This window comes from Haliotis rufescens, unplaced genomic scaffold (genome assembly GCF_023055435.1).
Source record: "Haliotis rufescens isolate VD_foot unplaced genomic scaffold, xgHalRufe1.0.p SCAF_59, whole genome shotgun sequence".
Taxonomy (NCBI): Eukaryota; Metazoa; Mollusca; class Gastropoda; order Lepetellida; family Haliotidae; genus Haliotis; species Haliotis rufescens.
The window spans coordinates 831324-846085 of record NW_025964323.1 but is presented as its reverse complement, the minus strand read 5'-3'; the positions used below and the strand labels follow the sequence as shown (position 1 = coordinate 846085).

At 41.3% G+C, this 14762-nt stretch overlaps 1 protein-coding gene across 1 annotated transcript; it reads right to left on the bottom strand.

The window, feature by feature from the left end:
• Nucleotides 1-2886: 2886 nt before the first annotated feature.
• Nucleotides 2887-14097, bottom strand: LOC124142798. The gene is made up of 10 exons (XM_046511459.2): nucleotides 13859-14097; nucleotides 13192-13384; nucleotides 12566-12692; nucleotides 11275-11370; nucleotides 10071-10250; nucleotides 9355-9509; nucleotides 7465-7708; nucleotides 6631-6724; nucleotides 5819-6101; nucleotides 2887-3527 (listed from the first exon to the last, which is right to left on the bottom strand). The coding sequence occupies exons 1-10, from the start codon at nucleotides 13870-13872 to the stop codon at nucleotides 3234-3236; spliced, it is 1680 nt and encodes a 559-aa protein (XP_046367415.2). The 5' UTR covers nucleotides 13873-14097; the 3' UTR covers nucleotides 2887-3233.
• Nucleotides 14098-14762: the final 665 nt, after the last annotated feature.

The following is a 14762-nucleotide window of genomic DNA, read 5'->3' as shown; positions in this document are numbered from 1 at the left end:
TGTAAATGACCGCTTGCATGAGTCCGGACTTATGTCGGTTTTATTGTGTTAGCCCACTGAGATACCATGCCACATGGATATCCCACTCAGACACATAACACATCGTCTCCGATCCGGCCAGTCCTTGTTTTATCCCCTTTGTACCGAGATTCAGGCAGCGCAACAACGATCTTGTAACGTCTTGTGATATGACGAGGTCATGGGATCGAACCACCGACCTTCCGCTCTTCGGACAGACGCTCTATCCACTACACCACGGAAGCCGTGTGATATTTAAGAACATATGATAGGACTGACTGAGTGTATTATGTTTAAGGCCTCTTGGATGGTATTTCTGATATGGCTGCTGTAACGTAGAATTTGGTTCCCGTAGAAATGAGTACATAGGTCCAATAATTCTTCGTGTCCCCTCATGGTGCTTGGTGCCGTGTTTTACGGGTGTTGATCTCGTATTGTACATAGACTAGGTACATCGTTCTACGATGGACTGTTTTCCCTTACACCGACTGTCAGCTTTCGGAGATATACATGTATGTTCTGTCAAGTGTCAAGGAGAAAGAAACGATAACGTTTTAGGAAATGCGAATATCACCATCAACGATTGACACCGGGTTTTCTTTCCTTATTCAAGCGGATGAAACGGATTCTATGTATAATATGATACCAAGGCCCGTTTTTATTTGGTATGAGTCTTTATTTTATTTGTATGGTATTCCATATTCAAAAAATAATTGATCTTTTCAAATGTTCCTTCCCCTAGCCATTGCTCACTATTATATAAATATATTAAACTGTAAACACGTTGAAAAAACTTACATTAATAATTTACCCCGGTACCACTCCTGAGTGTGAACTGTTCATTTCGAAATCACAACCTGTACAATATGTGATACTGAGAAAAAAGTGCGAGTTTTTCTTCGCCTCCATCTTCTTTTCCTACACTTCTTTCATCTTTCTTTAATATTCCTACTTCCCCATCGTTGTCCTACGCCTCGTTTCGCTCTTCCGGTCTTCATCTTCTTCGGCTTCTTACTTCCTCTCCTGCATCTTATACTTCTACAGCCTTTTTCTTTATACATGCTATCCCTCCCATCCTGCTTTTCAACTTGTCTCATCCTGCTCTTATTTCCCATATTTTCGCTCATTTTATCTTCTCATCTTCCTTCGTCGTCTTCTCATATTCCTTCGGATCCTTTATTGTCTTCTCCTCATCCTTGTTTCTTGTGGCCTTCCCTCGTCTTAATGTTCTACTTCCCGTCTTGCTCGTCCGTTTTGATCTTAATAAGTCCTCCTAAGAAGTCTCTCCTCTTTCTACTCCTACTTCCTCAGTATCCTCTCACTTCTTTACTTCTTTCTACTCGGTTTTTTTTTTCGTCTTTCTTTCCTCTGTTCCCACCACTTCCCCTTCCGCTATTCCTCCTCTCACTGTTCTTTCCTCTCTTGTCCTCCTCATCTCAGTCCTTTCTCCATTGTCTACATCTTCTCATGCGTGTGATTCTTCTTCGTCTGATATAGAAGCACCTCTCTCATAGCTCTATGCCTGCCTTTTTAAAGATTATGTTTGTTTCACATTATTTGTATCCCATTTCAAATTTCAGTAGTTCTGCCATACAATATTTGATTATTCACACACGTTACGGTGAAATGTCTGACTTTCTTCATGTCCTATTTGGGAGATAAACTAAGGGGCAAAGTATACCAATATTGTTTTAATGTAATTTGAAAGAACTGTTGTAAAATTTTATTGTATCTATTTAACATCACTCAATCCAGCAACAGTTTGTAGAATGTAATCTGTGGCTGGGTAATGTTGTGTAGAAAAAATATGGTTCAATGAAGGCTTGGATAAAAAATGAATATGCAACCACATGGCCTCTACCATGTTTGAATGCAAGTCTATGTGTTTGCAAAGATACGATGACTAATAGTATGATACCCATCAGCAGTTGTGCATTATGCGAATCATTTTGTTTGTTAAAGTATTAAATGTTAAATTTAATTATAGTTTAGACAAAAAACGTGTAGAAGTATTTTTTGAGTGCTGACTTAGCGACAGTACAGTTCATGTTTTGCATTTAACATAGCTAACTAAAGATATTTTCAATTGAATATCAACTATATGATAAAATCACCTGAGAGGTATAGTTTCTTTTGCCCCTCAACTAAAAGTGAACAACAACAAAACAACTGACTCACTACCTCGAAATAATGTTTTGTAATTAAAATAATTATGATAGAGTCGTTTGTTGAAGCGCACATATAATATAACGAGTTAACCATGAACTTTTGATCGTCTCATAATCGATACTGACTGTAATATTTGTCGGCAAAACCCACAGACATTGCTGCTTTTCGGCCGACTTCTAATTAAAAAGCCGAATTATTTATTTTGCAATTATTTCACAAATTACATATCCGTAAACGATATGTCCTCAAACTTAAGCTATTCTATCATTTAGTGTGTTTTTAACATTGGCTCAGCTTCAGAAAATGTAAAGAAAACAAAAAGAGTACTGGCTTTTGGTTGAGAATACAACTGAGCATGACAAAGAGACTATTGTTTAAGACGTGCTCAAAATGTTCTCAAAGATTCACAAAGTGCTCTGTTTGAAGTGAAGCTGTGGCTGTATCGGTTCCATGGCAGCGCCTGATAAATAATGTGTGAGTTTTGCATGCCGATATAAATCATGACTAAAGGAATTCTCATAGCATGCACACATTGATGTGATTATTATAAATTCTGCTTCTCGTTTATTCAATTTAACAGATAGCGGAATTAATCCACTCCATAATGATGATACGCCAGACTTTTAGGCCCATCTCAGAAAGTCCATGTAATATATATATACATTAATTATTTGAACTTTTGGAACATATCCAGTAATAAATGTTTAAATTGAATTTATTTTCAAGACACTATGACTAGTACATGTTCTTTCATCCAATTTGCTGAACATCCCTTACAAATTCAATGTAATATCATGATGGGCCTAGTAGTGAGTGAGTATGGTTTTCGGCCGCTTTCAGTAATATTACAGCAATATCACGGCGGGGGCAATGGGTTTCACACATTGTACAAATGAAGGGAGTCGAACCCGGGCCTTCGGCGTGACGAGCGAACGCTTTAACCACGAGGCTACCCCGACGCCCCTAAATGGACCTAGCAGACTTTCGTATATAAATATTATGCAGATACAGTTTACAACGGTGGAAACAAACACACATGGAGTTGTCTACAAAAGTAAGACTGTGCAGAATGCAAGGACAACCGTTGACACAAGAGCGTCAACAGATGCTGTTCCACCAGTGTGAGTTGGGAAGCCACCGTTGTCGTCGTCCTTCTTGCATGAGCAAGATCCAAAGGCAGCTACAAATTTGGTTGTTTTGAGATCTGGGTTTCGGGACCTCAAGGTCAACAGATAGTCTTGTATTACACCCTTGACAAGGCAAGGATGCTTCTCGGCCTCAGCAATAGCTGCAGGACATTCCTGGCGACATCCACCGAAGGGATTACAGTTGTCCAACACCTGAAAAATAAAACGTCTCTAATGCAACAAGTCAATGTCTTTAATTATTACGCCAAAGGGGAATAACTTCCGTAGTAAAGTTTCTGAGGAGAAATCATTTCATGTTCAGTTGGTATTGTGGGGTAATTATTGTTGGAGTTTTTTCAATATTAGTTTAATGTCCAACACAATCAACATGTGTTCAGTTTTGTTTTTTTCTAAATGTAACCAACTGCATTTTCTAGACACGTAAAGATAATGTGCAAAAAGGGCACATTATTACTTTTCCTACAATAAGAGATACATGCAAGTTTATTCAGTAATTCACATGTTGGATCTTGAGTATATTTTTAGAACACACTCCCGTCTCCCCATTCCCTCCTGGAATTCAATGGATGCTCCCCAAGTTTGCAGCGGACCTTTTGATTCAACTTAAAATTAAGTAGTAATTACTTTCAGATTATTTGGGGTCTTTGACGATCTTTACTGATTTTATACATGCATGTATCAGTAGGAATAATTCCTGACGGCAGAATATTCATTATTACCAACTATACTTTATTAATTTTCATGTTTCTGATCAAGTGAAGGTAATGAGTTCTAAAACCAATCGTATAATTTTGAATATTGCGAAATTTATTGTTGTTGCTGTCATACGTTATGTTTGTGAATAGCTGCGTATAACATTAAACCAAACCGGTACATGTTGTAGTTTTAGCTTTAGATGCATATGTTCAGTCTAGGCAGTTGATGCAGGAAGTGTGTAGATGATGATTGTTGGTGGCAGCAGATTGAAACGCACGTAAAATGTTCTGATGACCTATTGTGAAACTTCCACGTGAGCTCGCTATTGAGAGTGACATTCCTCAGTCCAAGTTCCACCTTCGTTATCTTCCCGGCATAGAGAGCTCCGCAGTAAGGAGTTTGTTTCAAACATTCATTCACTTCCGACATACTTCTTCATTTGAGATGCCTCGCGAGGTAACAGTTTCTAGAAGGCTGGCTGTACACAAGAGCGAGACGAGGCATATTCGAGGCCGTCTATATCTAGACTTGCAATTGCAACATATCTACTTGCCCTGTGTGGAAAGAATACCTTTCGAAAAGCCTTAACTCTTTTGCCAGCTTCCAACACTATTTCCTCGATTCAAGAACGGGGCACAAGCCTCATGCTAGGCGTTCGACTGTGGCAAGTTCTGAACATTCATGAGTGAACTGACATATGTGATAAGGCCGATTATATATTGCCGTTGCCACATTTCTGAACCACTGTATTGTCTTTTATAACTGTAATCCTAATCCGGTTTCAATATAAGTTGTTGGTTGTTCACTTATCTTCTGTGTTTATTCATTGATTTCACAATATAGTTCTGTACGTACCGTTCTGAGTAAACCTTCGCTTTTAAACTTTGTCTTCAAGTCGTAACAACGTTGTACGAAATGTCTTTCTGACAAATTAAGTATTTTCTTCCAGTTCAAGTACATTTTAACATACCAAGACATTACAACTGAAACAAAGTATGACTAGCCTCCTCAGTTCATGTTTAATAAGTGAAAAAAACTTTTCAATGAGCAGAGCTCAGTGTTCGATTCCGACTCGACTATGGTCATGTATTTATGGATCACTATTAAAAGAGTGATGATATTGGTGGTTCGCGAAACGGTGGGCGTCTCCTGCCATACCGGTGGCATCTGTCACAAACACACGCAAAGACAAGTTAACAGTTCACCTGAGAAAACACGGGAACATATTGTACAAGTCAAAATATGGAATTGCAATTTTGATGCGTCAAATTTGGAAATGTTCTCCACAAGTCTACCATAAGATTTAAACAACAGAACTGCAGCTCTGCAACAAAGGGCACTTCCTTGAAGTTGTGTCATTAGTACTGGTTTTCACAAGCTGAATGAACTTGTACATCACCATACCTCAGGTCTCAATACGAGCTCACAAATGGCAAAGACATATATTTGGTGATTATCTTGTGCCCGCCACTTGACTTTCAGTGGGGTAATGTTGACGTGACAAGGAAGTGGCGTAACGTCAACATCATAACGTTATGATATACGTATAGGCCAACTTGCATAGGTTTCACCAGACGGCGACTGGCCGGACATTCTTATCCTTTTCGCGAACACCTGGCATCATCACTGATTTGTGATCCATTCATATAATTTTTATTACCATTTTGCCTTCTTCGCCAAATGGAATCGTTTCGGCAGATAACTGAGACTTATTTTTCTCTGGCGTTGATGATTTGAATGTGTTATATAAAGACATATATGGCTGTTTGATGAGTTATATAAGTTACCTTGTCCATAACCATTTTAGTGTTAGGGTGTGAGTTGTTGAAGAACTCGGCAATCCTACAACCCATGATTGCTCCCCCTTCTACGTCACAGTTGTTGATAGTCTTCCAAGTAACACAATTGCTATTGCTGCTGGCCCTTTTGGGGTAGTACGTGAAGGTGCCATAACACATCTCGTTACTTATGGAAAAACCGTAGAAGGTGGTCTTTGTAGCAGACAGAGATTGGTATACACAAGTCGTCTTCAAGGAATCACCGCGGCGAATAGCCACTGGCGGATCATATCTGTGGGATAGAAAGTGGATTGCGGCAATTTCGTTTCGTCGAATAGATGAATGAAAAGGTTAGTGAGTATACAACATAAAATCTTACATTTAAACTACGAACTTCGGTGGACTTTCCTTATATCTACAAATCAAGGTTACGCGAGGGTATATATTTGAGGTGTGTTGTGCTAATGTCATTAAATAGTAATATCAGTCAGTATGTCATACAAATACATGTTTTAATAAACGAGCTTTGAATAGCAAATAATGACCTTTACCTTGGTAGCAGCTCCTATGACCTCCTCCCTACGCCTAAGGGTTTAACCCCCTGGATGCCACAAGGACACATATGTCCCTCCTCTACAACCCTCACTTTGAAGTCTGGCTCAGCGGTCATTATTTATAATACGTCAGGGAAAGCGAGGTTGCCAAGTTAACGAGGTTTTACTGTAGTTACTTCCCGACATGTTAACGAACGATAACGTTTGTTCAAATTCATGTTTCCCACGTGTGTAACTAAAATTCTGATGAATTTTGAAGAGCCTTACGTCATGCTTTTGGGGTTGTCGTAGCTGTAGTTCAGTTGATTAGTGAGATACCGCCTCTCGCCTCCGCTAAAGAGTTCCACCGTCTGTGCTACACCTGGAGGAACAATATTCAAGGTAATATAAGGGTAACGATCTTTTTCAGGGCATTATCATTTGCAGAAGCCCGAGGTCTTCCATTAACTGCCCGACGAAGGAGGGCATTTGAAAGACTGAGGGCTTCTACAAATGATAATGCCCTGAAAAAGAGCGTTACCGTTATTATAGCTAAAATGTTTGGAATTTGTTATCAAATACAAAGAAACAACAATATCGGTTTTGAAACATTTACTGCAATCAACACAAATGTCACTGACCCACTTTACAAATACGGAAACGTCATATAACAAACCAGATGACGTCCCTATTGAACGTGACGTCACCTATCCCTACCCTATGACGTCACCTAACAACGGGCATGATAATGGCCCGTCGTCAAGCAATATGAGGGCATTATCAAGTTACAGTGGCCCGCTGATTTCTGATAACACGCGGGCGGTTTAATGATAATTCTATCCATTTTAGCTATAAATTCAGTTATAACATATATAAATATAAAAAGTCAAAGCCAGATGATTGTCAGTTTTGCCACAGATTCCATCAGGCGTAAAAAGCAATAGTGGTGAAACTTAGGGATAGTTCACTGAAACTCAGTGACGACACCAAACCATGTGACATCAGCTGATATGTGGTGCTAACAAACATAATCAGGGTGAATCATGGAATCAACCAACAGATTGTTGGCCTATGCAACACGGGGAACAACGAATGGCTGTGCCTCCTGCATGAATAACCTACCTCTGTAATGCATATGGTTGAATCCCCCTATGATATATATGGTGTCGCTCAGGATCTTGTTGGTGCACCGTGAAGGACACATGGATTCGACCACGGTCCTGCTCCGTCCAGGCGGGATAACAAGGTTGGTTTCTCCTGTCCAAAACAGTCCCGCGTCGTTGGGGCGAAGGTTGGACGTGTAGTAGATGCTAAGGCCAGAACCATCCATCTTGTCAGATGTTCTTTCAGGGTTGTTCCAGTGAAACTGAAGCAAAAACACATACGTAAAATGAGATATCCAATATTACAAAAGGCGTCGTAAAACCATACCTGCACGCTTACTCCAATGTAGTATGACGTCTGTGCCGTTACGTAACCAGACAACAGAGTAACTAGTGGGTGATAGCATGAACACCAATCCATGCCATCTTAATACGATGGTACACAACCGGCCGGGTCTCACATTGTCCCAACCCATTGTTCACTGGTCGGTTGTTCTCTATGACAATAAGTCGGTGCTGGGCATTCTAATTTCCTAGAAACCCAAAGGGTGCTTACAGCTTTCATATGCGTTCCTTTGATATTTTTGCGCCTCAGTTGTACATGGCAATGAGGTGAGGTGATGGGAAATAAGGTTTGAAGTCGCCTTCATGTTTATTGCACTTATATAGCGACTGATCCGGACATAACCTGGTCCGGGTAAAGGCCGGTTAAAAGTGCACTGATCCACGAGATGACTTCCCACTCAGACACAGTACACTGACTCCGAGCCGAACAGTCCTTGTTTTATACTCTTAGTGCCGAGCGCCAGGCAAGTCACTTTTTTGGCGACGTCGCTGTCCAAGATGCGAACTTGTATACATAACAATATGATACTTTCTTAAACAACCTTTTTTCCAGAGATGGGAATAAAAATAACAAACAGCAGATAGTTTTGGGTACGGGGAATTCATTGCCGTATACCGTATTGACATTTAATAGACTATTCCCGATTGTAAGTTATTTTGCGATTCATGGATCTCATTTGGAGCCAAACGGACTGTAAATGACAGAGAGGTTATGATGAGTACCTACTGACGATCATTGACTGACGTTCAGGGTGCACATCTGAGAAGGGATATCGGTCGAGTTATATTCTTCTCCACGTTATAACTATTCCGGATCATACAGCTGGCTCACCAATCATGGGTTTTATGCACAAGGCTACCAAACCGCATCTAGGCCGGGGAGATGGCTAATATCAGATATCAACTACATGAATACTCTTACAAGTACCCGGCGGGGATTCCGGGTTAGTATTTATATGTCTGTCATACGAGGCGACCAAATGTTTCGGGTGGTCAGGCCTGGTGGCTCACCATGCTCCGACGTTGCACATAATATCAATCTCTGGTTTAGACTCGATGATGTACAGGCCGCCGTCATATAGCTGGGAAAATATATAGCGTTAAACAACAAACACAAACTCTTAGATGTTAACCGGAATGAGTTGAAATGGTTTCACTTGCATAATTACGTTATGAATAAGAGTAGGCCGTCTCCGTGGTCTAGGAGTAGAGCGTCCGCCCGGAGAGGGGAAGATTTGGGGTTCGATCTCCGGCCGCGTCATACGAAAAGACGTTAAAAGATGGAACTTGTTGTTACCCTCTCTGGCGCTCGGTATTAAGTGGCTAAAACAAGGACTGGTCGGCTCGGAGTCGGTATTCATGTTAAACTGCGGCATGGTATCTCAGTGTGCTAGCACTATACATCGGCATCAGTCCGAACCAGTACAAGCAGCCACACAAACACACTCACATACGTGGATGCACGTTGCTATTTAAGTGCAATAATCTTGGACGCGACGTTAAACCCAATTTCACCTTACCTCACCTCACCTCACCTATGAATAAGAGTAAGTATTTTGTGTACCTGAAGGAGAACCCTGTTGTAGCCAGTTTTGCCAATTCTAAAGCCAGCTTCTTTATGGAGACACTGACCAGGCATACCAACCGTCCAGAACCCAATGCCTTCCTGGCATGCAGGCATAGACTGTCCGCACTCTTGTGGACTTGTGATCACAGGCGCTGCAAGGACGGAAATCATACATATAGTCAATATGAACCCAACATGTTACGGGTCAAAATGGTGTATAATTCAGCAGTTGTCAGATATCATTTGTGGATAAAGTGAATTAATATGAATCCACTACTGTCCATGTGCAATCACCTTAACCTTCAGTAGGTATTTTGATACGCGTAAGAGAAGCAGCGGATTGCGGCGACTTTGACGGCTGACTCAAACGCCTCCTCAAGAGGACTGTTATTGGATATTTGTGTATGTAACTTCCAGTTTGGAATTTTACTGCTCGGGAAGAGCAATAAGTATCGGACCCTTTGTTGGAAATTTGTCAGAATTAGAAGTAGTAGTATGTGCATGAGCAGGGCATATACATGCACAAATGATCAATCATGTTACCAGTATGGTGAAACAGATAATATTCCCACTCCCGCTCAAGACGGGCGACACACAAGTTCACTCAGTCGTCACAGAATTACACGCCAGACGCATTTAACATTTTATATGTATTACTGGGCATAAATAAAACAAATTATTTGGTAAAACGGGAATAAATAGTTTATATTTACCATTATCACCACATCCATAAAGGATGATATGGTGCACGACGTTAACGTTGTCTATTTCCGGTTCTGTGGCAATCAGGTGGTAATCCTGTGATTGGTCCAGGTCAAAGGTCATGCACACATAAGTGGTTTCCTTGTCAGGTACTGCTGTTCGTGGAATCTTCATAATCTGTTTTTGGACTCCTGCAAAGGGGAAAAGGATTAATATGCAAACGCAAAGGCTGGAATTTCATAATCCTCCTCCCCTTCTCCCTATTTCGCTCTGTCTGTATCTCTCTGTCGCTCTCTTCTCTCACACACACTCTCTCTGTCGCTCTCCCTCTCTCTGTCTCTCTTTCTTTCTCTCTCTCTCTCTCTCTCTCTCTCTCTGTGGGATGTTCTGTGACAATATATCATCACGTACCTGTTTCTGTAGTTGCTGTACAGTTGAATTTAGAACACTCTCTTCTCTCACACACCCTCTTTCAATCTCACTCTCTCTCTCTCTCACTCTCTCTCTCTCTCTCTCTCTCTCTCTCTGTGGGATATTCTGTTACAATATATCATCACGTACATGTTTCTGTAGTTGCTGTACAGTTGAATTAAGAACTCTCTCTTCTCTCACACCCTCTTTCAATCTCTCTCTCTCTCTCTCTCTCTCTCTCTCTCTCTCTCTGTCTATCTCTCTGGGATGTTCTGTGACAATATCTTATCACGTACCTTTTTCTGTAGTTGCTGTACAGTTGAATTTAAAACACTCTCTACTCTCACACACTCTCTTTCTGTCTCACCCTCTCTCTCTCTCTCTCCCTCTCTCTCTTTCTCTCTCTCTCTCTCTCTCTATCTCTCTCTCTCTGGGATGTTCTGTGACAATATCTTATCACGTACCTTTTTCTGTAGTTGCTGTACAGTTGAATTTAAAACACTCTCTTCTCTCACACACTCTCTTTCTGTCTCACCCTCTCTCTCTCTCTCTCTCTATCTCTCTCTCTCTCTGGGATGTTCTGTGACAATATGTTATCACGTACCTGTTTCTGTAGTTGCTGTACAGTTGAATTTAAAACACTCTCTTCTCTCACACACTCTCTTTCTGTCTCACCCTCTCTCTCTCTCTCTCTCTCTCTCTCTCTCTCTCTCTCTCTCTCTCTCTCTCTCTCTCTCTCTCTCTCTCTCTCTCTATCTCTCTCTCTCTCTCTGGGATGTTCTGTGACAATATGTTATCACGTACCTGTTTCTGTAGTTGCTGTACAGTTGAATTTAGAACTTGTACACGGAGCTGTGATGAGTCCAGCACACGTCTGACTTGAAGAGGTATCACAAAAACCTGAAATGAATTCTCTGGTCAATACATGACGCTCGCTATAAATTACGTATATTAGATGTTATACTTTCTGGAGGACAGCCCACAACAGCATCCAAGCCCAGCGTGACCTGAACATGCACTGTCTCAAAATCACTTGATTGTCTGATCCAGGCTCGATTGTTTACAGGTCGAGACGCCATCATGAATATTGTCGACCGCAGCTTTAATCAACAAACAAACAAATAATAACATTGGAATATGTGTACGTATGGTCACCACAACATAAATATATTCTTGGATATCGATAGTTTCATTTATCTATGCTTCCCACAAATGTAAACGAGATCCTACCATGGGTATATCGCGTCAAGTATATTCCTCGAGTAGTGGTTCCTAAAACGATATCCCTCACGTTCATTTGATTAGCGTTAGAGTATTAATTTCACAATAAGAAGATCCGGGGTAGAAGAGATCTTCAGCAACCCATGCTTTCCGTAAAAGGCGACTATACTTGTCGTAAGAGGCGACTAACGGGATCGGGTGGTCAGGCTCGCTGACTTGGTTGATGCATGTCATCGTATCCCAATTGCGTGGATCCATGCTCATAATGTCAATCCCTGGATTGTCTGGTCGAGACTCGGTTATTTACAGACCACCGTCATATAGCTGGAATATTGCTGAGTGCGGCGTTAAACAACAAACAAACAAACACAATAACAAAATAGAGTTTTCTTGGTTCCTTGGACTGTGATAGCAGGCCTTTGGCGAAGATTACAACTAAACATACACAATGTAGCAAGATAACTGTCATCAACAACGTTATTTTGGAATAACATATTGTTTGGATATGACTAGATTGTTATCTAACCACTGATCAGGATAAATCGCTACTGAAAGAAGTTTTAGCCTGATTGAATGTTTACCAACAAAGAGACCACCTCTGTGGTCTAGTGGTTAAAGCGTTGACCTGAGAGTTGAAGGTCGGTGGTTCGATATCCCTACCTCACCCATAGAAACCAAGAGAAGTCTGCTATCACGTTTCATTGTACATGAGTACCTAACTTGGTGTTGATAATATATATTGTTATCGAACCACTGATCAGTTTAAATTGGGTAAACTGTTAGCAGAATACCGAACTGTGTTTTAACCTTTAGAGATGAATAAACACTAACAAAGAGAACCCAGACTCCTATCAAGTTCCATCGTTGTACTTACCTGGGTGTGTGAGTCCAGTTGTCCTTGCGGGCGTGGCTCCTCTTGTCCACATGCACTGTGGGTCACCCAGCTCTTGACCATTGGTCATCCCATCACCATCAGAGTCCATGTTACACACATTAGCCCACTGTATGGACAGGAAAAAGTTTTATTTTTTTATTTTTTTTGCGAATGTGTTGGCATGGATGGCCTAATCGTCTAAATCATGGCAAATTGCCAAGTAGGGTTGCGTCCCTTAGGAGTAGCATGATCCGATGATCGAAGGCTAAATGCCTGATAATGATCCTTAGTTGTTACGTACATTTTATCCGTCCTTCTTCCCACAAGCTGACGTGCCGTAATATTAATCAATTCCTGTTCAAAGCGGTGTTAAAAACAACTCACTCACTCTCTTACGTTACGTCTGTTCGTGTTCGACCTCACCAGACAGACTTTATCGTTCACGTGAAAACATGAAGATGCAAACAGTGATATAAACATCAACACATGGGAACAAATGGGAAACGCGAAGCAATGTATATCGGGAAATGATCATGAATATCAACATTCACAGGTAAGTGTGTTCAGCGTTCATGCTCTCGTTAACACTTTATCTTACAAAAAAATCCTCAGTTATATTTTCTCACCATTCTGCCCTGGTTTGCAAAATCAATGCCGAAATGATTTGTGTCACCTCCACCCCCGGGATTCAGATGCCCCACCCCATGCCACAGCTCCCCGGTCACACAAGGGTTGGGCAGGGTGTAGCCATTGGGTATCATGTCCCTGTACCCGCTATGGCCATAGATCACCCCAATGCATGTGAAGAAAGCGGCAAATCTGTTGGAAACGGACAAACATAAACAGGAACTTAACTTAAATGGTTCACGAGTACAGTACAGTGTAACTGCATTGACATCATGAAACTAATTATTACGAAGGCTTTGGAACCTTCCAACACAGATCAGGGCTCCGTCCCACAAAGCGATCTTAGCGCTACGAGTATCGTAAGCCAGCGTTAAAGTAAGGGAGTTACGATCACCTATGAGCTAATTAAGATAGCTTTGTGAAACGGGGCTCAGGTGTTATTCTGAAACAAACTATCTCTTACAACCGTTTAAAGAAAAGTAAACACGACGAGAGGTTTCACTTCGTAAAATCCCGAACAACCCGCTATGGACACATGTACCTCGTACTATCGATATAATACATGACCTACCGATACGAACCTCGTATCGCGGGATATGGTATCGCGATATGTGATTATCGTGTTTGCAGGATTATAAAATGGTCCAAACGGTCATTCTCGCCTACCTTACGGTCAACATGTTGATCAAAGTCAAGCTGTACCCGCAAGCTTTTGACGGTGTTCTGTCTTCTGTTGGTTTGATTCTAAGGTTCACTCAATATCAACACTGTATATATGAAATAGGAGCAACCTTTGAGCTTATGTAGTGAATCCCAACACTTATGCAAGCTCGATGACAGTGCAGTAAAAGTAGGTCAGGATCTGGAAATGCAAATACGTCGTCAGGGTTTGGCTCAGCAGTGAATTTATGACAACACTTTCTCACATACCAAATAACAACCCAATCTTTTCACAGTTTGAAAGAGTCGATGACCTTGTGTGCTGAATATCGCACCTGAATAGGGGAGGTGAGGTGCAATTGGGGTTTAACGTGACGTTCAGGTTTATTGCAATTATATAGCGACGTGCATTCATTTGTAAGCGTGGCTGCTTGCACTTGTCCGTGTAATGTTGATTTTGTAGTGCTAGCCCAATGAGATACATGAACCACTACCGCTGTTTAACATTGTTACCCCTCTCAGGCACAGTAAACTGACTCCGTGCCAACCTGTCCTTGTTTAACCCTCTTAATGCCGAACGCCAGGCAGGGTAACAACAAGTACCATATTTTAAGGTATTTTGGAAACTGGTGTATGGTTTCATTCAGAAATAAATTTCAAAAGACGCGATACCTGTTTATGTTTGAACTTGCCGTTTACTTAAAGATGTAGACGTGTTTAGTTGTACCAAGCAGTGAGTGCGTCTCGAACTAGATAAGTATCGCTTTAGATACATCTGCACGTTTCGTTTTCTTTCAGTTCGTGCTGGTAATGGACGCACGCTGCACGTCCTGCTGAACACAGCCGCTCACAGACACCAAAAAGGGGCGGTCGGGTAGCCTAGTGGTTAAAGCGTTCGCATGCCACGCCG